The 23,244-nt window shown below is 49.6% G+C and overlaps 1 protein-coding gene across 1 annotated transcript in view; it reads right to left on the bottom strand.

Moving 5' to 3' along the window:
* Window positions 1-6,711: 6,711 nt before the first annotated feature.
* The window catches only part of LOC140426255 (uncharacterized), an 85,452-nt gene continuing 68,919 nt past the window's right edge, over window positions 6,712-23,244 (bottom strand). Inside the window, exon 12 of the mRNA XM_072510780.1 lies at window positions 6,712-7,908. Coding sequence (XP_072366881.1) covers window positions 7,769-7,908 — 140 coding nt within the window. The 3' untranslated portion in view covers window positions 6,712-7,768. The remainder of the gene's footprint in view (window positions 7,909-23,244) is intronic.

Here is a 23,244-nt window from a genome sequence, read left to right as displayed (position 1 = left end):
ACAACGTCCGACTCCTTCCCACGGTAACACTTTCCACCGTTCGCCTGGGTGATCCCTGCATGCGAGCTGGCCATTCCATCCCACAGTCCCATCGAATCACTTGGGGTGGGCGTGGTGGGATGGGGTGGACATCGGTGAGTGCTGGCTGAATTGCAATCCCTGAGCCAAGCCCACCCTCGACGTCTGCCCAACCCCCTCTGCGCCCAGCCCAGCCCTCACACCCTTCTGACAGAGCACCATAAGACATAAGACCTTAGGAGCAGAATTAGGCCACTCGGCCCATCAAGTCTGCTCCGCCATTCAATCATGGCTGATATTTTTCTCATCTGCCATTCTCCTGCCTTCGCCCCATAGCCCTTGATCCCCTTATTAATCAAGAACCTATCCCTGTCTTAAAGACACTCGGGTTGTAACATTGTAGACAGGTGTTTTATGTGAAAACATACATAGATTTGTGCCGTAGCCCGTATCGCTAAACTGTGCCCTGCACCAGTGCCAACTGAAATGGTGCCTAATTTTCTGGCCTTTTGGGCCCTAATGCTATGGCTAGGTGGATCCCCAGATGGTACATCAGGAGTGAAGGCGGCCTGCTGTGATTCCCACCCTGCTAGCAGTAGAGGCTCCTTCATTAAATGTTTTTAAGATAAAGATAGATAGTTTTTTGAAGAATAAAGGGATTAAGGGTTATGGTGTTCGGGCTGGAAAGTGGAGCTGAGTCCACAAAAGATCAGTCATGATCTCATTGAATGATGGAGCAGGCTCGAGGGGCCAGATGGCCTACTCCTGCTTCTAGTTCTTATGTTCTACCTGGACCCCCTTTGGCAGGTGTCTTCTGAGGCAACTGGGTCTGGATGGGCCCGGCTGCTGCTCCTGCAAGACACAAGAAAAGGCGCATGATTAGACCACGGGCTGGGCGGTAGTGGGTGTGTGGAGTGGGGGTGAGAATGTGGTATGGGGGGTGAAAAGGTGGTGAGGGTGGTGTTGGGGGTGGGGAGGAACACGCGTGTCATGGGGAACCGCCACTCAGTGGGGTCTCACTTCTTCGCCCGACACCGATCTCCACCCAGCAGACCGCCCTTTCCTCTGGCCCACTGACCACAGCCAGGGCCCTTTGCTCTGTCATGGTGAGGGACCGCGGATCCGCCTCCAGTCTTTTCCCGCTCCCGGGGGTTATGGCCAGCCTTCTCCAGGGGAGGAGGACGGAAAACGCACAGGGTTAGATAACCTGGCGCATGCAGCTCAGAGGGTGGTAGTTGGCAGACTCAGTGGCCAGGGCACCTGGCCATGGCAGCCGATATGGGGTGCAGGGTGGGGGTTCGGCTGCCCTCCGGGTGGCGGTTTGGGGCGCTTATGCCTGCTTCACAACACATTCGTACCTATCTTTATGTGTAGGACTGGGGTTGGTGTGAGCACAGTGCTGCCTACTCACCCTAGCTGGCCTGAGGAGGCCGTGCAGTATTTTTGGGCACTGCTGGCCAGTTTTCCTGGCTGCCTCTGCCATCTGTGCCCAAGCATAGTAAACAGCGGCGGCTGGCAGCCTCCTTCCTGGGCTGGGGACAGGGTCGCCTGCCTCTCCTCCATGGCATGCAACAGCGTCTCAAGTTCAACATCCGTGAACCTTGGTGCCACTTTCCTCGCTGCCATCTTGTTGACTGGGATGGTGTGTGTGTGGGGAGTGAAGTGTGCATATGCGGCTGCTGCTTGTCGGCCTCCTGAGTGTCAATTGTGAATCCAGCACCATTTCTCATTGGAATGAATTGTGTTCCACATGGTGTCGGTGCTAACCTCTCAATGGTCGCTGAATCGGTCCAGGTGTTTTGCTGTCTTAGAAGTCCACGAATCCTGCCCCAGCGTCAACACGGTCTCAGGAATGGAGAATTCTGCTGCTTATGTCTGCGTCACAACATACTTTCCTATCTTTTTGTCATCTGCAAATTTAGCTACGATGCCTTCACTCCCCTCATCTAAGCCAATGATGTAAATGTTAATGTAGACCATTGTGGGTCTCCATTTGTCACACCCTGTCAATCAAGAAAAGGGTCTATTTATGCATACTCTCTGTTTTCTGCCAGCCAGTCAATCTTCTGTCCATGCTAATATGTTACCCCCCTACCTTTTGCTTTCAGCAGTAACCTTTGTGACACCTTATCAAATGCCTTCTGGAAATCCAAATACAGCACGTCTGCAGGTTCCCCTTTATCCACAGTGCAAGTTAGTCCTTTGATGAATTCTAATAAATTGGTTAAACATGATTTCTCTTTCACAAAACCATGCTGATTCTTCCCGATTACCTTGAGCGATTGCGAAGCTATAACCCCATTAATGATCGATTCTAACACATTCCCCTTCTGTTTTATGCTTCCCTCATGTCTTGAATAGAGGGATTTGCTATTTTCCCAGTCTGCTAGAACCTTTCCAGATCTAGCCAATTTTGGAAAATTAACATCAACACATCCACTACTTCAGCCACCTCTTTTAAGGCCCTAAAGTTCATCTGGATCCAGAATGTTTTCAGGCCACAGGTTCATCAGTTTGTACTGCTTCGCTAGTGATTGTAATTTCAAGTTCCTCTCTCCCTTCCCTTCCACCTCATGGTTTAGAGCTAATATTGGAACGCACACTCTGTAGTGATGACAGATGCAAAATATTTGTTCATTTCATTTGTCATTTCCTTATTATTTACCATTAGAGGACCAACCCTCACTCTTTACCTTTTTAAATGCTTGTAACAATTCTTGCTATCCATTTTTACATTTCTAGCTGGCTTCCTCTCGCACATTAATTTCTTTCTCCTGATTAACCTTTTTGTCACTTTCTGCTGTTCTTTATATTCTGATCAATCATCTGACCTGCCACTCATTTTTATGCAGTTACGTGTTTTCTTTCAGTTTGATGCTTTCTCTGGCTTTAATTAACCATAGATGGTGGGTCCACCCTTGAGTTTTTATTTATAGTCTGAATATACTTGCTCTGAATATTCTGAAATGTCCCTCTTAAATGTCTGTCACTGCTTCTCTATTAATCTATCCCCTAGCCTCGAATCCCAGTTAATTTTAGTTGGCTGAATATTCATGCCCACATATTTGCTCTTATTTAAGTTTAAAATGCCAGTTTTCTACCTACTCTACCTTTCAAACTGGATGTAAATTCAATCATATTGTGGTTGCTGCTACCTAGCAGTGCCTTTATTCGGAGTACATTAATAAATCCTGTCACATTGCACAATGCCAGGTCTTTCCCAGTTTCTCCCTGGCATCAACCCATTGTAGGTGTTCTGTGGTTTGAATGTTCTTTCTATGAAGATCCAGTTGAAGACATGCCCATTCACTAACTGGGGTTGCGGCAATGTCTAAATTGTTATATCAACTTCCCTAACCTCATTCAGGGAACCTCATTAACTAAGCACAATTAAAGAACTAGTTGAGGGGTTTCAAATCCTACAGATATTAAATAATTGAACAAAGATAAAGAAATATCCAAAATGCTGATTTTTAAAAAATTATTTTGAACAGTTGTAAATTAATCCTTCCTCCAGATAATTCATTTGATTAAGTAATATTTAATATACAAAATGTTCAAATGATTATTTGTTTTTCAAATGCTTTCGTGTAGCAGATGGCTTCAAAAATCTATCAAACTTGTAGAACATGATAAATATTCAAGCATTATATTGCATTTTCCAAAATGCCTACTGTCAACATTGGTACTATACTCGAGTTTCAACAGCTTAAAATTTATTATTTCCTGTTGAATATACTTAAACATCTAATGGTTCAACAGATTTCACCCCAGCTTCCTGATCTGTTCAGTTGGTCTGGGTTTTGTGGAAGACAATTTATCATTTTGATTTTATACACCAGAAGAGAATTTCACTCCATATCAGCATATTTACAGTGCCTGCAATAATAAGGCACAGCCTTTGATATATGGATTTCCCCTTGCACTAGTTAGTTTTGAGATAGTGGTAACTATTAATATACTTCTTGCTCCACTGGAAGGCTGGTGAGAAATAGGAGAAGTCAACTTGATATCTGCTCCTCTGCATCAGTGAGCACTGGCTATGATTAGAAGTTTAATGGCTACCTGCCAGATGGAAAAGTGTAATTATTTTAAGTAACAAAACAATGTAGATGTACAATATGTAGACATAGATTGTGTTTAGTTTCGAATGACCATAATGTTACTCAACACCATTCGTAAAGTTTACTCATGAATGTCTAAAAGTGGGCAGCATGGTGGCGCAGTGGTTAGCAATGTTGCCTACGGCGCTGAGGACCCGGGTTCGATCACGGCCCTGGGTCACTCATGTGGCGTTTGCACATTCTCCCCGTGTATACGTGGGTTTCACCCCCACAACCCAAAGATGTGTAGGGTAGGTGGATTGGCCATGCTAAATTGCCTCTTACTTGGAAAAAAAAAGAATTGGGTACTCTAAATTTAGAAAGGAAAACAAAATGGACTGCTGAATCACTGGTGTTGTCATAGCCCTGGTTTCACCACACCATGATTATAACTGACAACCCCTAAGGGGAAGGTGCCAGAGCTCCTGAAAGTTGAACACAGGAGGAACCAAACCCTTTGAATAATTGCAGCGGTTCATGAAGGCTGCCCGCCACTACCTTCTCGAGGGCAATTAGGGATGGGCAATGAATGCTGGCCTAGCCAGCGAAACCCACATCACGTAAATTAATATAAAAACTTATCTGCTCTCAAAGTATCAGGTAATATGTCTTTACTGCTTTTTGCCTAGTTATTGTTTGCAACTAATTGTACATATGACTACTACCATATTGGAGCATAAGAACTAGGAGCAGAAGTAGGCAATTCAGCCCTCGCCATTCAATATGATCATGGCTGACCTCCTCGGCCTCAACTCCACATTCCTTCAACCCATTACTGATTAAAAATCTGTCTCTCTCCTCAAATTTACCCAATGTCCTGGCATCCACCGCAACCAGGGGCTGGTTTAGCATAGTGGGCTAAACAGCTGGCTTGTAATGTAGAACAATGCCATCAGCATAGGTTCAATTCCTGTACTGGCCTCCCCGAACAGGCGCTGGAATGTGGCGACTAGGGGCTTTTCACAGTAACTTCATTGAGGCTGACTTGTGACAGTAAGCGATTATTATTACTTGAGGATATATTATTACTTAATATTACGAATCCCACTGCCCTTTGATAGAAGTAACTTCTCCACATCTCAGTTTTAGGATAAGGGGTAGCAGATTTAAAACCATGACTTCTTATTCTCTAGCTTGCCCCAGAAGACGCAATGTTGGCATCAACAAAATTGGGGAAGTTGCGAGGGGCAACTGTCTCTAGAGTAGGTGCACCTCCATATGCCTTGGTATAGAGGGAAAACAGGCATTTGATAGTCCTAACTGTGAGTCTAAACCTGTCTGTTAAAAAAATGACCTCTTGTGTAAAGGAGGTTGCAGGATATATTTTCACTATCTTTCTGATGGAGCAACGTACCTACCACTTCCCTGGACTGAACACTCTCTGGCCTGAAGTTCACTCCCTGTGCCATGTTGTCTACATGAAGATATCCTCCCTATATCGCCCCACCCTCTCCATACTTTGGTAGGTAAGTCAGCAACAGAGATTAAAGGTAAGTGGTTGTGGTACTTGGGCAAGGACAGACAACTCACAGATTTTCAGGCTCTGTTTTGGAAAATGTATTTTTAAAAATTCATTCATGGGATGTGAGCATTGCCGACAAGGCCAGCATTTATTTCCCAACTCTAACTGACCTTAAGATAGACTTGGGTAAGTTGAAGTTGTAAAAATTCACTGAATCCAGTCTTCGTGTTATCAATTTTTGGCTGATTATGTTTGTGTCTTGGGATGTCCTACATAATGGGTCACTGTCTGGGCGGAGTCTGCATGTTTTCCCCATGTGTGCGTGGGTTTCCTCTGGGTGCTCTGGTTTCCTCCCACAGTCCAAAGATGTGGTTAGTTGGATTGGCTATGCTGAATTGGCCTTAGTGTCAAAACATTTAGGTGGGGTTGCTGGGTGACGGGGATAGGGTGGTATGGACTTGGGTGGGGTGCTCTTTCCTAAGGGCTGGTGCAGACTCAATGGGTCAAATGGCCTCCTTCTGTAAATTCTAAATTGCAAGTTATGTGTTCACACATACCTGCAATAACTGTTGCACCTAGAGGTGATACTGTGAGTCCTGTTTGCAATGTTAAAAGTTACAATTCTGGCCGCTATTTTATGAAGGATATGTTTCTATTTTTTGCTGTCAGGTAAGCAAGATAATTTGTAATTTCATAATGTTGTGGGTTTTTCGTTTAGTTGAATCTTTTAGCTACTCTTTACCCCTACTCTGCTTCCTGCTTTCAGCCAGCTACCATTCACCCCATGCTCTAACCTTATTCAGGAGTCTATTACATAATACCTTACCTTTATAGAAATCTTCAACATATATCTATAGCATAATCTTAGTATGCTCGCTCTGCTAACTCTTCAAAAAATTGAATGAGATTGATCAAGCAACATTTTCCTTTTGAAATCCATATTGACAATTCATTATCAGATTTTTTGTTTCTAGATTTTAATAGGAAGAATACTGGAATCTCTACTATCATCTATGTTAAGCTGCTCTGCAGTTCTCTGGACAAGATTGTCTATCCTTCTTAAACATAAATAATATTAGCTATCAGCTGGAGAGATAGAAGAAATATGCAAAGTAATTTGAAAATGAATAACTACGATGAGATTTTATTACCCCAAAATTAGTTGACTGAAGACATCGATAAAAGTGATGAGAGTGTAGCTACTATGATGTGTATGGGACTCTTTTTTTCTAATTAAAGGCCAAATGGAAGACTCACTACTGGATCTGGTAATTGGGAATTAACCCAGTAGCTCATTCAAGGTTTTACTACTTATTGACGATCCCTTCTCATCCACTGAATGCTCTTTGCCCAGGGACATTGGCTGCTCATTGGTTTAAGGCCCTACTAGCCCCATCTTCAGCCGGCAGCCTGCCAGTGACAATTATTTTTGGTCACTTGCACACTGGCATAAATGCTGTTAATAAAATTCAGAGTACACTACTGTGCAACGCCACACGAAATCAGCTAGCAAGATGAAGCTTCTATTTCTCTCCAAACTCTTCAATAGTTAAGAAACCTAGCCCACTCTTTCAGATATTAGACCTCTGCTGCACACAGCAGTAATTAACGTAAATATTGAGATTAATTTGAATTTTTGCCTTTCAATTAATAATTTATCATGATTAATCTATTTCTTAATAGCTGAAAGAAAGGCGGAATGTTCCCCTGGTGCTAAACAACTCTGCCATGTTCATCATGTTTCTTCCAGCATCTTGTGCAAAAGCACAGCTAAGATTGAGAAATCATGAGGTCACGAATCACATTGTATTGGCGCAGCACCACAATCTTCATCCACAATTTCTCAATTTCATAAATTCTGCTGTAGCTTTATAAATATGATTGTTGGTTTTAATAGTAGTTATCAGTTGATAAAGGAGTACCATCAAGTGTCTTTAAAAAGATCGGAGAGGGACCAGAACTTGAAATGTAAAAATGTTAATTAACATTGGTCTGGAGCCATAAGAACCTATAAAAACACACAGATAAAGTATATGGATATCATACACTTGACAGAAATGCTTGCCTTTGGCATGAATAGTTTTGATTTAAATATTAATAAGAAGCATAATTTTGAAAATGTTAAATGGGCCTTTATGAGAAACAATCGGAAATATCCCCCTCCAGTTTTCGAAGATTCCACCACTCAGGAAAGATCACTGAGATTTAGTTCAGGCGCATTGTCAGATAGCCCTTCCAAGTCCACGCTGACATCTTCATCAGAATAATTTCTTCTTGGTATTCTCTTACTGTCCTCTATGCACAAGGCAGAGCTGGACCTGCAACCTGCAATGGAACAAAATATTACTTTTTGAGTTACCCATCATTACTTTAAGCTGGAACACTATTTGAAGGGGCAGTTTGAACAAGTTAGTGGTGCAGCATCCACTTGGCAACTTAAATGGAGAAAATTCCATTCTAGCTTTAGGCAAATTAAAATACTCAGCAATTCATTAGTCTGCAAGTCACAGGTTTTCACTGATTCCTCCATCTCCCACCCTAGATTGACCCAATCTCATCCAGTTTATGAAATATAAACAGCCGAGAAATCATGGATCATTTATTGCTTTTCAAGTTTAATAGTGTAATGACAAACAGCTTGAATTGAATTAATAAAGGGAAAGGGAACTAAACTGAATGAAACAATTAAATCACAATTACACTGCTGATATTTTTTGAAACTATGTTCATGCGATGCTTCCATCATGGACTGCAATGGGGCAGCACGGTAGCACAGTGGTTATCCAGGATGTTCATGCAAGAGTTCCACAATCATAATGCTGGTGAATGTTAATTAATTCAAGAGAGTGATCAATAACCATAATTACTGACTTCCGGGTGCGGCGATGACCAGCTAAGTCGCACGTTTCGGCAGCTCCCGGTGGAAAGGACTTTTGGGCTCTTAATAGGAGCCCCAACGGCAATTTTAACGGCTAAAAACACTGTGCGGTAAACCAGAAGGGAATCCCCCCCCAGACACGGATGGAAAAAGGAGGGGAAAGTGGCCGGATTGCGGTGGATCCTCTAGAGCAGCGGCCAGGAAGGCAAGCACAAAGCAAGATGGTGTCGGAAGGAGGCAGTTTAATATGGGGCCCTGACCAACAAGAGTTCCTGCGGCGTTGCGTGGAAGAACTTAAAAAGGAGATGAAGAAGGAGCTGTTGGCCCCGATATTACAGGCGATTGAAGGGCTAAAGGAGGAGCAAAAGACCCAGGAGCAGGAGCTTCGGGTCGTGAAGGCAAAGGCTGCTGAGAACGAGGACGACATACAGGGCCTGGTGGTGAAGACAGAGATGCACGAGGCACAACACAAAAGGTGTGTGGAAAGGCTGGAGGTGCTGGAGAATAATGCGAGGAGGAAGAATTTAAGGATTCTTGGTCTTCCCGAAGGTGCAGAAGGGGGGGACGTCGGGGCATATGTGAGCACGATGCTGCACTCGTTAATGGGATCGGAGGCCCCGACGGGCCCGTTGGAGGTGGAGGGAGCCTATCGAGTTATGGCGCGAAGACTGAGGGCTGGAGAAATTCCTCGAGCCATAGTGGTGAGATTTCTCCAATATAAGGACAGAGAGATGGTCCTCAGATGGGCAAAGAAAACTCGGAGCAGTAGGTGGGAGAACGCGGTGATCCGTGTATATCAAGATTGGAGTGCGGAGGTGGCGAGAAGGAGGGCAAGCTTTAATCGGGCCAAGGCGGTGCTGCACAAAAGGAAGGTTAAATTTGGAATGCTGCAGCCGGCAAGACTGTGGGTCACACATCAAGGGAAACACCACTACTTTGAAACGGCAGAAGAGGCGTGGACATTTATTGTCGAGGAGAAGCTGGAATAAGCGGGCTAGAAAAAGAACGTTTGGGACAAAGTGGTGGGGCGAATATGTGGGGTGAAGAGGGGGAAAAGGGGGAAGAGATGATTTCCCAAGTTGTTAATCCTGCGACCCTGTAACTTTTCTCTCTTCCACATGTCGTGGGGGAGGGGGGGGAGGGAGGATGAGGAGCTGGGGGCACCGGCCATTGGGGGCAGGGCCAAATGGGAAGCGCGGGCTTTGTTCCCGCGCTATGGTAATCATGGCGGGAACAGGGAAGCAGGAAGGAGGGGGCCTCGCACAGTGTGAGCCGAGGTCACGGGGGGACGCCGTGGTCGGCCGGAGTTTGCTGACTACTGGGAGCAACATGGGGGGTGCAATTACGCTAGTGAGGGATCTAGCAGGGGGGGGGGGGGGGTTAACTGGGTTGCTGCTGCTGGGGAGAAGGGGGAGCTGGTATGGGGTGGGGTGGTCGGGGCGGGAGGGCGCCGTTGGGGGGAGATACGGCTACGTGGGAACCGGGTGAGGAGCTGGATTGAAAAAGGAGATGGCTAGTCGACAAGGGGGGGGGGGGGGGGGGGGGGGGGGGGGGTGGTGGTAAAGAGCCCCCAACCCGGCTGATCACGTGGAATGTGAGAGGGCTGAACGGGCCGATAAGAGGGCACGGGTACTCGCACACCTAAAGAAACTTAAGGCAGATGTGGTGATGCTGCAGGAGACGCATCTGAAACTGATAGACCAGGTCAGACTACGCAAAGGATGGGTGGGGCAGGTGTTTCATTCGGGGCTAGACGCAAAAAACAAGAGGGTGGCTATACTAGTGGGGAAGCGGGTAATGTTTGAGGCAAAGACCATAGTGGCGGATAGTGGGGGCAGATACGTGATGGTGAGTGGCAAATTGCAAGGGGAGGCGGTGGTCTTAGTGAACATATATGCCCCGAACTGGGAGGATGCCAACTTTATGAGACGTATGTTAGGACGTATCCCGGACCTAGAGGTGGGGAAGTTGGTAATGGGTGGAGATTTTAATACGGTGCTGGACCCAGGGCTGGACAGATCGAGGTCCAGGACCGGAAGGAGGCCAGCTGCAGCTATGTGCTTAAGGACTTTATGGAGCAGATGGGAGGAGTAGACCCCTGGCGATTTAGTAGACCTAGGAGTAAGGAGTTTTCGTTTTTCTCCTATGTCCACAAAGTTTATTCACGGATAGACTTTTTTGTTTTGGGAAGGGCACTGATCCCGAAGGTGACGGGGACGGGGTACACGGCTATAGCTATTTCGGATCACGCTCCACATTGGGTGGACCTGGAGATAGGGGAGGAAAAAGAACAGCATCCACCCTGGAGAATGGACATGGGATTATTGGCAGATGAGGGTGTGTGTTTAAGGGTGAGGGGGTGTATTGAAAGGTACTTGGAACTCAATGATAGGGGAGGGTTCAGGTGGGAGTGGTCTGGGAGGCGCTGAAGGCAGTGGTTAGAGGGAGCTGATATCTATTAGGGCACATAAAGGAAAGCAGGAGGGTAGGGAAACCGCAGGAGCGGTTGTTGAAAGAACTTCTGAGGGTGGACAGACAATATGCGGAGGCACCGGAGGAGGGACTGTACAGGGAAAGGCAAAGGCTACATGTAGAATTTGACTTGTTGACTACGGGTAATGCAGAGGCACAATGGAGGAAGGCACAGGGTGTATAGTACGAATATGGGAGAAGGCGAGCAGGTTGCTGGCCCACCAACTGAGGAAAAGGGGAGCAGCGAGGGAGATAGGGGGGGTGAGAGATGAGGAGGGAGAGATGGAGCGGGGAGCGGAGAGAGTGAATGGAGTGTTCAAGGCATTTTATGAAAGATTATATGAAGCTCAGCCCCCGATGGGAAGGAGAGAATGATGTGCTTCTGGATCAGCTGGAATTTCCTAAGGTGGAGGAGCAGGAGAGGGCGGGACTGGGAGCACAGATTGAGACGGAGGAAGTAGTGAAAGGGATTGGGAGCATGCAGGCGGGGAAGGCCCCGGGACCAGACGGATTCCCAGTTGAATTCTATAGGAAATATATGGACTTGCTGGCCCCGCTACTGATGAGAACCTTTAATGAGGCGAGGGAAAGGGGGCAGCTGCCCCCGACTATGTCAGAGGCAACGATATCGCTCCTCCTAAAGAAGGAAAAAGACCCGCTGCAATGCGGGTCCTATAGGCCTATTTCCCTCCTGAATGTGGACGCTAAGATTCTGGCCAAGGTAATGGCAACGAGGATAGAGGATTGTGTCCCGGGGGTGGTTCATGAGGACCAAACTGGGTTTGTGAAGGGGAGACCGCTGAATACAAATATACAGAGGCTGCTAGGGGTAATGATGATGCCCCACCAGAGGGGGAAGCGGAGATAGCGGTGGCAATGGATGCCGAGAAAGCATTTGATAGAGTGGAGTGGGATTATTTGTGGGAGGTGCTGAGGCGATTGCTTGGAGATGGGTATATCAGATGGGTACAGTTACTGTGTAGGGCCCCGATGGCGAGTGTGGTCACGAATGGACGGGGGTCTGATTATTTTCGGCTCCATAGAGGGACGAGGCAGGGATGTCCTCTGTCCCCGTTATTGTTTGCACTGGCGATTGAGCCCCTGGCCATAGCATTGAGGGGTTCCAGGAAGTGGAGGGGAGTACTCAGGGGAGGAGAAGAACACCGGGTATCTCTGTATGCGGATGATTTGTTGCTATATGTGGCGGACCCGGCGGAGGGGATGCCAGAGATAATGCGGATACTTGGGGAGTTTGGGGATGTTTCAGGGTATAAATTGAACATGGGGGAAAAGTGAGTTGTTTGTGGTGCATCCAGGGGAGCAGAGCAGAGAAATAGAGGATTTACTGTTGAGGAAGGTAACAAGGGCCTTTCGGTACTTGGGGATCCAGCTAGCCAAGAATTGGGGTACATTACATAGGCTTAATTTAACGCGGTTGGTGGAACAGATGGAGGAGGACTTTAAGAGATGGGAAATGTGTCCCTGTCACTGGCAGGTAGGGTGCAGGCGGTTAAATGGTGGTCCTCCGACATTCCTTTTTGTGTTTCAGTGCCTCCCGGTGGTGGTCACGAAGGCTTTTTCAAAAGAATCGAGAAGAGTATTATGAGTTTTGTGTGGGCCGGGAAGACCCCAAGAATGAGGAGGGGATTTTTGCAGCGTAGTAGGGACAGTGGGGGGCTGGCACTACCGAGCCTAAGTGAGTACTACTGGGCCGCCAATATTTCAATGGTGTGTAAGTGGATGGGAGAAGAGGAGGGAGCGCGTGGAAGAGATTGGAGAGGGCGTCCTGCAGGGGGACTAGCCTACAAGCTATGGTGACGGCACCGTTGCCGTTCTCACCGAAGAAATACACCACAAGCCCGGTGGTGGTGGCTACATTGAAGATTTGGGGGCAGTGGAGACGGCATAGGGGAAAGACGGGAGCCTCGGTGCAGTCCCCGATAAGAAATAACCATAGGTTTGTTCCGGGGAGAATGGATGGGGGATTTGGAGCATGGCAAAGAGCAGGGGTAGCACAATTGAGAGATCTGTTCGTAGATGGGACGTTTGCGAGTCTGGGAGCGCTGAGGAAAAATATGGGTTGCCCCAAGGGAATGCATTTCTGTATATGCAACTGAGGGCTTTTGCGAGGCAACAGGTGAGGGAATTCCCGCAGCTCCCGACGCAGGAGGTACAGGATAGGGTGATCTCAGAGATGTGGGTGGGGGATGGTAAGGTGTTGGACATATATAGGGAAATGAGGGACGAGGGGGAGATCATGGTAGATGAGCTGAAAGGGAAATGGGAAGAAGAGCTGGGGGAGGAGATTGAGGAGGGGCTGTGGGCTGATGCCCTACGTAGGGTAAACTCATCGTCCTCGTGTGCCAGGCTAAGCCTGATACAATTTAAGGTGTTACACAGGGCGCATATGACTGGAGCACGGCTCAGTAAATGTTTTGGGGTAGAGGATAGGTGTGCGAGATGCTCGAGAAGCCCAGCGAATCACACCCACATGTTCTGGTCATGCCCGGCACTACAGGGGTTTTGGGTGGGGGTGGCAAAGTGCTTTCGAAGGTGGTGGGGGTCCAGGTCGAACCAAGCTGGGGGTTGGCTATATTTGGGGTTGCAGAAGAGCCGGGAGTGCAGGAGGCGAGAGAGGCTGATGTTTTGGCCTTTGCGTCCCTAGTAGCCCGGCGCAGGATATTGTTAATGTGGAAGGAAGCCAAACCCCCGGGTGTGGAGACCTGGATAAACGACATGGCAGAGTTTATAAAGTTAGAACGGATTAAGTTCGTACTAAGGGGTTCGGCTCAAGGGTTCACCAGGCGGTGGCAACCGTTCGCCGACTACCTCACAGAAAGATAGAGGGAATGGAAAAGAGGAAGACAACAGCAGCAACCAGGGGGGGAGGGGGAGGGGGGAGGAATCGGACGGACTCTCAGGGATGTTATTGTATATGTATAGGCACTTGTTTTAGGTAATGTATATTGGACTGTTGGACTGTATCTTTGGAGAGTATTTATTTTTGACAAGGCAGTTGCCATTTAGTTTGGTTTTTGTTTCTGTTCATATATTATTTATTTATTTGTTTAAAACTGGCCACTGTTATTTATATTGCTTTATTGTTGTTTAAAAGAAACACTATGTACTGTTACGTTTGGCCAAAAAATCTTGAATAAAATATATATATTTTTTTAAATAACCATAATTACTGATCAATGTAAGATTTGAACTGAACTGCTTCTGAGAGAACTCTAAAAGCATCATCTGTCCCACTGCATGAACAATATTTGGTCCATGCGTTCTTCGAAACAGGAAATTGCTGATGGTTGTAATTATCCTTCCCCTAAACCATTCTGCCTGTTTACTGTGATGATGTAGGAAATAATTATTGTTTTCTGTCTTTGCCGTTGGTTATTTGACTAGTCCAATTGATTTGAATATAGCAGAATCCACTCTCCTCTACCACCCTTCATTGGCTTCTTCCCCAACACGTCAATTTCAAAATCCTGGTCCTCATTTTCATAGCCTTGTTCTTCCCTTCCACAATCTCCCTGAAACCCTATATTTGCACACACTCTATGTACTCTTTCCAATTCTGCTCTTCCCTTCACAAATTGCTTCAGGTGTCACAACTTTGCATTGAGAAAGTATTATTCGCTTGAACTTCTGCAACCTGACTGCTCTCTCCCTCTCAAAACATTCCTCAAAATTTACACTTTTGATTGTGCCTCAGGTCACCACACATTCAACTTTCCTCGTTATTCAATGTTGGGTTGCTTTCACTTCCGAAGTACTTTAGGATGTTTGATTACAGTTGGCATCAGTGCCTTCACACAAGTTTGGGCCTGAACCTCCTTGGAGTTGCAATCGTTGTCAGCAATCAATGGTAACCAACTCTCCAAAATCCACACCCCTCCTTAGAGCAAATTTCACTTTTTCCAGGGTCAAAACTCTTAACTGGTCCCCCCACCACGCCGAGGCACAAGGTGGAGAAGCAGACCTCCACCCCAACAAGACTCGCTTACAAGCAATCAGTGAGGCGAAGGCTAAAACCTCTGCTCCCGCACCTGTCTGCAGCTCTAGCCGGCCCGACATCCCAAATATGGCTTCGAGGGGACTGGGCTCCACATCCACATGTAGAACCGCTGAAATACCGGACATGGTCCTCCAAAACATTTCAGCTTTAGGTAGGAAACATATGCACATAGCTCACAGGGCCCCTCCACATTGCTCACAAAATCCTCCACCCCTTTGAACAGTCGGCTCATCCGAGACTTGAGGTGTGTCCTAGACACGACCTTCAGCTGTATCAGCACCCGGCCTCCCGCACAAAGTAGAGGCATGTACCCTCCGCAACACCACACACCATTATCCCTCCTCCAGCACTGCCCCCAACTCTTCCTCCCACTTCGCCTTAACCCCCTCCACAGCCCTATCCTCCTCCAAATCCTCCCGTAAATCACTGAGACGATCTCTCCAACCCCCCCCTGGACAGCACCGCCTCCAGCAACGAGGCAGGCGCTATCGAGAAGACCTTCCGCGCAAAGTCCAGTGCCTGCATATACCCGAAACATCGTCCCGCACCAGCCCAAACTTCTCGCCCAGCTCATCCAGACTCTCAAATCGTCCTCCCACTTCATTTCCTTGATCGCCCCTCTTCCTATCCCTGGAACCTTGCATCCATCCTCCCAGCTCAAACCCATGATTCCCCCTAATTGAGGAGAGTTGGAGTGAGCCGCACACCCTTTTCTTTTAAAAAAAATAATAATTTTATTGGGGTTTTCACAAAATATCAACAACCGAATGAAAAAGGAACCCAATAGAATTAAATACTAAACAAAGCGAAACAACCCCTCCCCCCCCCCCCCCCCCTCCCCCCCATACATAAATAATAAATTAACACCCCGAATTAACACAAAGCAAATATAGCAAATATATATACCCCCTCAGATCCCCCAGGGTAAATAGTCAAAAAATAAAATAGAATCCCCCACCCCACCCCGTTGCTGCTGCTGCTGACCATTGTTACCGTTCTGCCAGGAAGTCCAAGAACAGTTGCCACCGCCTAAAGAACCCTTGTACCGATCCCCTTAAGGTGAATTTCACCCTCTCCAATTTAATAAACCCCACCATATCGTTGATCCAGGATTCCACGCTTGGGGCCTCGCATCCCTCCACTGAAGAAGAATCCTTCGCCGGGCTACCAGGGACGCAAATGCCAGAATACCGGCCTCTTTCGCCTCCTGCACTCCCGGCTCCCCTGCAAACCAAAATATTGCGAGCCCCCAGCCTGGCTTGACCCTGGATCCTACCACCCCCAACATCGTCCTCGCTACGCCCTTCCAAAATTCCTCCAGCGCTGGGCATGCCCAGAACATATGGGTGTGATTTGCTGGGCTCCCTGAGCACCTAACACACCTATCCTCTTCCCCCAAAGAACGGCCTCATCCTTGTCCCCAGGTGATCCTTGGCCCTGTGCAACACCTTAAACTGTATGAGGCTGAGCCTTGCGCACGAAGAGGAAGAGTTTCACCCTCCCTAGGGCATCTGCCCACATCCCTCTTCGATCTCCTCTCCAACTCCTCCTCCACTACCCTTCAACTCCACCACCGAGGCATCCCCCTCCTCCTGCATCACCTGGTAAGTTTCGAGATCTTCCCACTCCAACCCAACCCCCCCCCCCTCCGAGAGCACCCTGTCCTGTCTACTGTGCGTGGCAGCAGCCGAGGGAATTCCACCACTTGCCGCCTGGCAAACGCCTTGCCTGTAAATATCTAACGGTGTTCCCCGGGGGAGCCCATACTTCTCTCGTCCAGGCTCAGCCGCACTCAACCGTCCCTCCACAAAGAGGCCCCAACCTTCTTATCTCTGCCCTGTGCACCCCGAAACACCTCCGTCTATTCTCCCTAGGACAAACCGGTGGTTTCCCCGTCTTGGGGTCCACACCGAGGCCCCAACTTTCCCCCCTGTGCCGCCTCCACTGCCCCCAGATTTTGAGGGTAGCCGCCACTACCGGGCTCGTGGTATACCTCCTTGGAGGGAGCGGCAGCGGTGCCGTTGCCAGCGCCTCCAGGCTCGTACCCTCACAAGACGCTGTCTCCAGCCTCTTCACGCAGCCCCCTCCCCCTCCATCACCCACTTGCCGCATTGGCTGGCCCAGTAGTATCACAGAGGTTGGGCAGTGCCAGCCCCCCCCACCCCCCCCCCGCATCCCTACTCCGCTCCAGGTACACCCTTCTCACCCTCGGGAGTCCGTCGCGCCCACACAAACCCCGTTATGCTCCTGTTGTCCCCCCCTAAAGAAGGCCTCAGAGATAAAAATGGGGAGGCACTGGAACAGGAACAAAAACCTTTGAAGCACCGTCATCTTAACTGACTGCACCGTACCCGCCAGGGACTGCGGCAACACGTCCCACCTCTTGAACTCCTCCTCCATTTGCTCCACCAACCTCGTGAAATTAAGTCTATGCAGGGCCACCCCGCTCCTGGCCACCTGGTCCCTCAAATACCTGAAGCTCCTCTCCGCTCTTTTTAGTGGGAGCTCGCCAATCCCCCTCTCCTGGTCCCCTGGGTGAACCACGAACAACTCGCTCTTCCCCATGTTGAGCTTGTAGCCTGAGAAATCCCCGAACTCCCTGAGGATCCTCATTACCTCCGGCATTCCCCCCACCGGGTCCACCACATATAGGAGCAAGTCGTCTGCATAGAGCGACACCCTATGCTCCTTCCCACCCCGCACCAACGCCCTCCAGTTCCTCGACACGCTCAGTGCCATAGCCAGGGGTTCAATCGCCAGTGCGAAGAGCAGGGGGGACAGGGACACCCCTGCCTCGTCCCTCGATGCAACTGAAAGTACTCCGACCTCCTCTTGTTCGTGGCCACAATCGCCATCGGGACCTCGTACAACAGCCTAACCCACCTGCCAAACCCCTCCCCAAACCCAAACCTCTTCAGCACCTCCCACATGTACCCCCACTCTACCCTATCGAAGGCCTTCTCAGCGTCCATCGCCACCACTATCTCCGCCTCCCCCTCCCTCAACGGCACCATAATAACATTCAGGAGCCTCCGCACATTCGTGTTCAACTGCCTCCCCTTCACGAACCCCGTCTGGTCTTCGTGGATCACCTGCGGCACACAATCCTCAATTCTCGTGGCTAAGACCTTCACCAGCACCTTGGCATCTACATTTAACAACGAAATCGGCCTGTAGGGCCCACACTGCAGGGGATCCTTGTCCCGCTTCAGGATCAAGGAGATCAGTGCCCGGGACATCGTCGGGGGCGAAGCCCCCCCCCCCCCTCCCCCCTCCCTTGCCTCATTGAAGGTCCTAACTAGCAACAGGCCCAACAGGTCCACATATTTCTTGTAGAATTCGACCGGGAACCCGTCCGGCCCCGGTGCCTTCCCTGCCTGCATGCTCCCTATCCCTTTGGCCAGCTCCTCCAGCCCAATCGGGGCCCCCAATCGGAAACCTCAATTGGTCCAGAAAGCGGCCCATCCCTCCCTCCTCCAGTGGGGGCTCTGAACGATACAGTTCCTCATAAAAGTCCCTGAAGACCCCATTGATGCCAACCCCACTCCGCACCACACTCCCTCCCCTGTCCTTAACTCCCCCGATCGCCCTAGCTGCGTACCGCTTCCAAAGCTGATGCGCCAGCATCCGACTTGCCTTTTCCCCATACTCCTAAATCGCCCCCTGGGCCTTCCTCCACTGCACCTCCGCCTTCCTGGTGGTCAACCGGTCGAATTCGGCCTGGAGGCTACGCCTCTTCCTCAACAGTCCCTCCTCAGGCACCTCCGCATACCTCCTGTCTACCCTCACCATCTCCCCCACCAGACTCTCCCTCTGCTCTCTCCTCTCCTTGTGGGCCCTAATGGAGAACAGCTCTCCCCTAACCACCGCCTTCAGCGCCTCCCATACCATCCCCACTCGGACCTCCCTGTTATCGTTGGCCTCAAGGTATCTCTCTATGCTTCCTTGGACCCGCTCACTCACCTCCTCGTCCGCCACCAGCCCCACCTCCAAGCGCCACAACGGGCGCTGGTCCCTCTCCTCCCCCAGCTCTAGGTCTACCCTATGCGGGGGCGTGATCCGAAATGGCTATCGCCGAGAACCTGGTATCCTCCACTCTCGCTATCAGCACCCGCATTGTCCCAGTTCGGGGCATACGCATTGACCAGCACCACCCTCTTCCCTTGCAGCTTACCATTTAGCATTACGTATCTGCCACCATTGTCTGTCACAATGCTCGACGCCTCGAACGACACCCTCTTTCCCACCAAGATCGTCACCTCCCCCCCCCCCCCGATTTTTGGCATCCAGCCCCGAATGAAACACCTGACCGATCCACCCCTTCCTCAATCTTACCTGGTCTGCCACCTTCAGGTGCGTCTCCTGGAGCATGACTACATCCGCCCTCAGCCCCTTCAGGTGCGCGAACACCCGGGCCCGCTTGACCGGCCCGTTCAGTCCCCTTACATTCCAGGTTATCAGCCGGATCAGGGGGCTACCTGCTCCTCCCCTCCTTCACCAGCCACACGCCCGCATCCCACGCCCGGCCCGTTCCCCACGGCGGCAGACCCCCGTCCCAACACCCTCTACTCACACCAGCTGTCCCTGATCATAGCAGCAGCAACCCGGCCCCCTCCCACCCCAGCTAGGACCTCTCCTCGCTGCTTTACTCCCCCCATTGCACTCCCGCAAGTCAGCTGACTCCTGCTGGCCCCGGCGACTCCCGCCTCTCCTTCGACTCCTCCCATTGTGGGACATGCCCTCCTCCTCCATTACCCATCCACAGGCTCCCCGCCTCCCCTTCCATCCCAAGCGCGGGAAACAACCCTCGCTTCCCCGCCCCGCCAGCCTTCAGCGCGGGAAAAAGTCCGCGCTTTCCACCTGCTTGGCCCCGCCACCTCTGACGCAGCTCCTTTTACAGGCCCATCCCCCCCCTACCGGCCATCCACCCCTACTCCATTTACTTACCCCCCTCCAAGAGCCCACCTGACAGACCCAACCAGAACAGTGCCCAACCCACCCGAACCACCCTCACCGAACCAAAAAGAAATAAGAGCAAAGAAACCCCCCCCCTCAAAATGTAACACCCCAACAGCAATCCCCGACCACCCATCCCGACCCTCAGTTTGTGTCCAACGTCTCGGCCTGGACAAAGGCCCACGCCTCCTCCGGAGACTCAAAATAATGGTGCCGATCCTTGTAGGTGACCCACAGTCGCGCCGGCTGCAGCATGCCAAACTTCACCCCCTTCCTGTGCAGCACCGCCTTCGCTCGATTGTACCCGGCCCTCTTCTTCGCCACCTCCGCACTCCAGTCCTGGTATATTCGAACCTCCGCGTTCTCCCACCTGCTGCTCCTCTCTTTCTTGGCCCACCTGAGCACGCACTCCCGATCAGCGAACCGATGAAACCTTACCAGCACCGCCCGTGGCGGCCTTGGGCCTACTCGCCAGTACTCTATGGGCCCCTGAAAGGACCCCGCTCCCATCAACGAATTTAACATGGTGACCACATAGGCCCCCACGTCCGACCCCTCCAGCCCCTCCAGGAGGCCCAGAATCCACAAATTCTTCCGCGACCAATTCTCCATCTCCTCGAACCGTTCCTGCCATTTCTTGTGGAGCGCCTCGTGCGCCTCCACCTTTACCGCAAGGCCTAAGATCTCGTCCTCGTTGTCGGAGATCTTTTGTCGGACCTCGCAGATCGCCACCCCCTGGGCCATCTGGGTCTCCAGCAGCTTATCGATAGAAGCCTTCATCGGCTCCAGCAGGTCCACTTTGATCTCCCTGAAGCAGCGCTGGATAACCTCCTGCTGCTCCTGCGCGCCCACTGCATCCACGCTGCCTGGTCCCTGCCCGCCGCCATTTTGCTCTTCTTCCCTCGCACCTTCTTTGGGGTTCACCACCACTTTTTTAGTTGCCCCGCTCTTGGTCCAAGCCATACACTGTCAGGGGAACTATTGCAAACTCCTTCCTACACCAGGAAATGTCGAAAAGAGCCCAAAAGTCAGTTTTTAGCGGGAGCTGCCGAACGTGCGCCTTAGCTCCGCATAGCCGCAACCGGAAGTTCCCGCACACCCTTTTCTATTGTACTAGCTGTCATAAACCAGGTAAGTTTAAAGATCCAGTGAAATTGTCAAGCCAGTGAGGTTAGTGTCTCTGGCCGAGTCCTTGAACATTTTCGAGGCTGTGATTGATAGATTTTCAATCAGTTGGGGGAATTAAACGTTACGGAGATAAGGCAGGAAGGTGCACTTAGTGAGTGTTAGATCAGCCATGATCTTATTAAATGGCGGAGCAGGCTCAAAGGGCTGAATGGCCTACTCCTATTTCTATGGTCTTGCACGTCGCAGGATTCCTAGCCTTTGACTTGCTCTTGTAGCTACAGTATTTATATGGCTAGTCCAGTTCACTTTCTGGTCAATGGTAACCTCCAGGATGTTGATAGTGGTGATATGATATTGATAGACCAAATGGCCTCCTTCTATGTACGTTTCTATGATTTGTAGTATTCGTTATTTTTAATGTTATTACATTTAAAATAAATACCGTTTGCTATTGTTAAGTCTGCATGGTGTTCTCATGCTTGTGAAATTCTCCACAGCCTCTGCTGGAATTATTTTGTCTTTTCCTTTCTGCCCCTATTCTATGCTGCAAGCTGGTAAAACAGTTGCACTGAATTTACAGCATAGAAACAAGCAATTTGGCCCAACAGGTTTATGTTCCATACGAGCTTCTTCCCACTCCACATACAGGATTCTTAAGGGGCTCAATAGGTAGATACGGAGAGGTTGTTTCCCCTTGTGTAAGGGGTCACCCATTTAAGACAGAGATGAGAAGGAATTTCTTCTCTCCAGGCACAGTGAATCAGTGGAGGGCTGTCTAGGCTAGGCCATTAAGTATGTTCAAGTCTGAGATAGACAGATATTTTTAATCAGTAAGGGAATCAAGGGTCATGGGGATAAGGTGGGAAAGTGGAGTTGAGGATTATCAGATCTCATTGAATGGCAGAGCAAACTCAAAGGGCTGAGTGGCCTCCCTCAGCTCCTACATATTATAGTCCACTGCTTTTCATACTGCCCTTTTCTCCTTCATGTGCTCACCTAACTTCTACTTAACTGCATCTAAGTTTTTTTTTTAGAAAATATTTTGTTGAGGCATTTATAATTTTAACATTTTAAACAAAGAGATCCAACACACACAAAAACCCACGATAACCTACCCAACCCCCCCCCCCCCCCCCCAACACACACCCATTCAAGTAGGACTTTCTTCACCTGCGGGGCTTTCCAGGCCCATGTAAAACCCGAGATCGCCGCATTCATCGTCCTAAAAAATGCCTTAGGGATGAAAATTTGAAGTGGGGAAGTGGACACCCCGTTCTCGTCCCCTGACACAAGCAAAATATTGAAATGAAATATTCCGATCGAACCTGGTTTATCCTTACATTTGCCACCGGTGCCTGTTGTAGCAACCAGACCCAATCCACACATCCCTGCCCAAACCCAAACCTTCCCAGGACCTCCCACAGATATTTCCATTCCATCTGATCAAAGGCCTTTTCTGCATCCATGGCCACGACCACCTCGACCTTGCACCCCTCCGCAGGCATCATTATTACGTTAAGGAGCCGCCTAATGTTGGACGGCAGGTGTCGTCCCTTAACAAATTCGGCCTGGTCCTCCCCTATTACCCCCGGAACACAATCATCCATATGTGTGGCCAAGATCTTTTCCAGCAATTTTGCATCCACATTTAGCAGGGAGATTGGCCGATATGTACCCCAGCTCTCCGGATCCTTATCCCATTTCAAAATAAGGGAAATCGATGCCTGCGATAAGTTGGGGGGAGCACTCCTAGCTCCTTTGACTCATTAAAAGCCTTTACCAGAAGCGGCCCCAACAGCCTGGGAAACCTTTTGTAGAACTCAACCGGATATCCGTCTGGTCCCGGGGCTTTGCCCGATTGCATCGCCCCCAACCTGTCTATAACCTCCCCAAGCTCGATTTGGGCTCCCAAACCCTCCACCAACTCCTCATCTATGATCGGGAACTCCAGCTTCCCCCAGCTGGGGGTTCCGATTTATACAATTTACTGTAAAACTCCCAAAACACATCATTTCCACCCCCCCCTCCCGATCCAGAATCACCTTCCCCCTTGTATCCCTCACTTTCCCTATCTCTCTCGCCGCCTCCTGTTTCCTCAACTGGTGCGCCAGCATCCTGCTAGCTGCATTTCCCCATATTCATAAAGCACCCCCCTTACCCTCCTCAGCTGCCTGTGGAAGCCAGCTATTTTCTATAGGTAAAAGTGATA

This window comes from Scyliorhinus torazame, chromosome 7 (assembly GCF_047496885.1).
Source record: "Scyliorhinus torazame isolate Kashiwa2021f chromosome 7, sScyTor2.1, whole genome shotgun sequence".
NCBI classification, from domain to species: domain Eukaryota; kingdom Metazoa; phylum Chordata; class Chondrichthyes; order Carcharhiniformes; family Scyliorhinidae; genus Scyliorhinus; species Scyliorhinus torazame.
This window is presented reverse-complemented; position numbering and strand designations above follow the sequence as displayed.